At 64.4% G+C, this 289-nt stretch overlaps 1 protein-coding gene across 1 annotated transcript in view; it reads right to left on the bottom strand.

Annotated features, from left to right (window-relative positions):
• The window catches only part of RFC4 (replication factor C (activator 1) 4, 37kDa), a gene marked incomplete at its 5' end in the record, with an annotated part of 12,850 nt that extends 12,567 nt beyond the window's left edge, over positions 1-283 (bottom strand). The window contains one exon of the mRNA XM_009075952.1: positions 183-283. Within this exon, the coding sequence (XP_009074200.1) occupies positions 183-283 (101 nt within the window). The remainder of the gene's footprint in view (positions 1-182) is intronic.
• Between the last annotated feature and the right edge of the window lie 6 nt (positions 284-289).

The raw sequence follows: 289 nt of genomic DNA, 5'->3' as shown, positions 1-289 counted from the left end.
CCACCCCAGCCACAAAGTGCTCCGACAGCAGCTCACAGTGCTGGTTTCCCCCATAACAGCGCCGACAGCTCCCCAGCAGGGTCACCAACACCTCTGACCCCTTTAGCTATACACCCACTCATCGCCCCCCCAGAGCCAGCCCCACACAGCCGGCGGCCCCGCTGCCTCAAAAAAGCCCTTACTATTTCTCCACCCAGGGGATGGGCTTGGTCCTCTTGCCCTCCCCGCTGCTGCCCGCCGCGCTCTTCTCCTTGGCAGCGAGGGGCTTGGTGCTGATGGAAGAGGGGCC

The sequence above is a fragment of the Acanthisitta chloris genome, unplaced genomic scaffold, assembly GCF_000695815.1.
Source record: "Acanthisitta chloris isolate BGI_N310 unplaced genomic scaffold, ASM69581v1 scaffold34355, whole genome shotgun sequence".
NCBI lineage: Eukaryota > Metazoa > Chordata > Aves > Passeriformes > Acanthisittidae > Acanthisitta > Acanthisitta chloris.
Note: the sequence above shows the minus strand (reverse complement) of the source record. Positions and strands in the feature narration are given on the sequence as shown.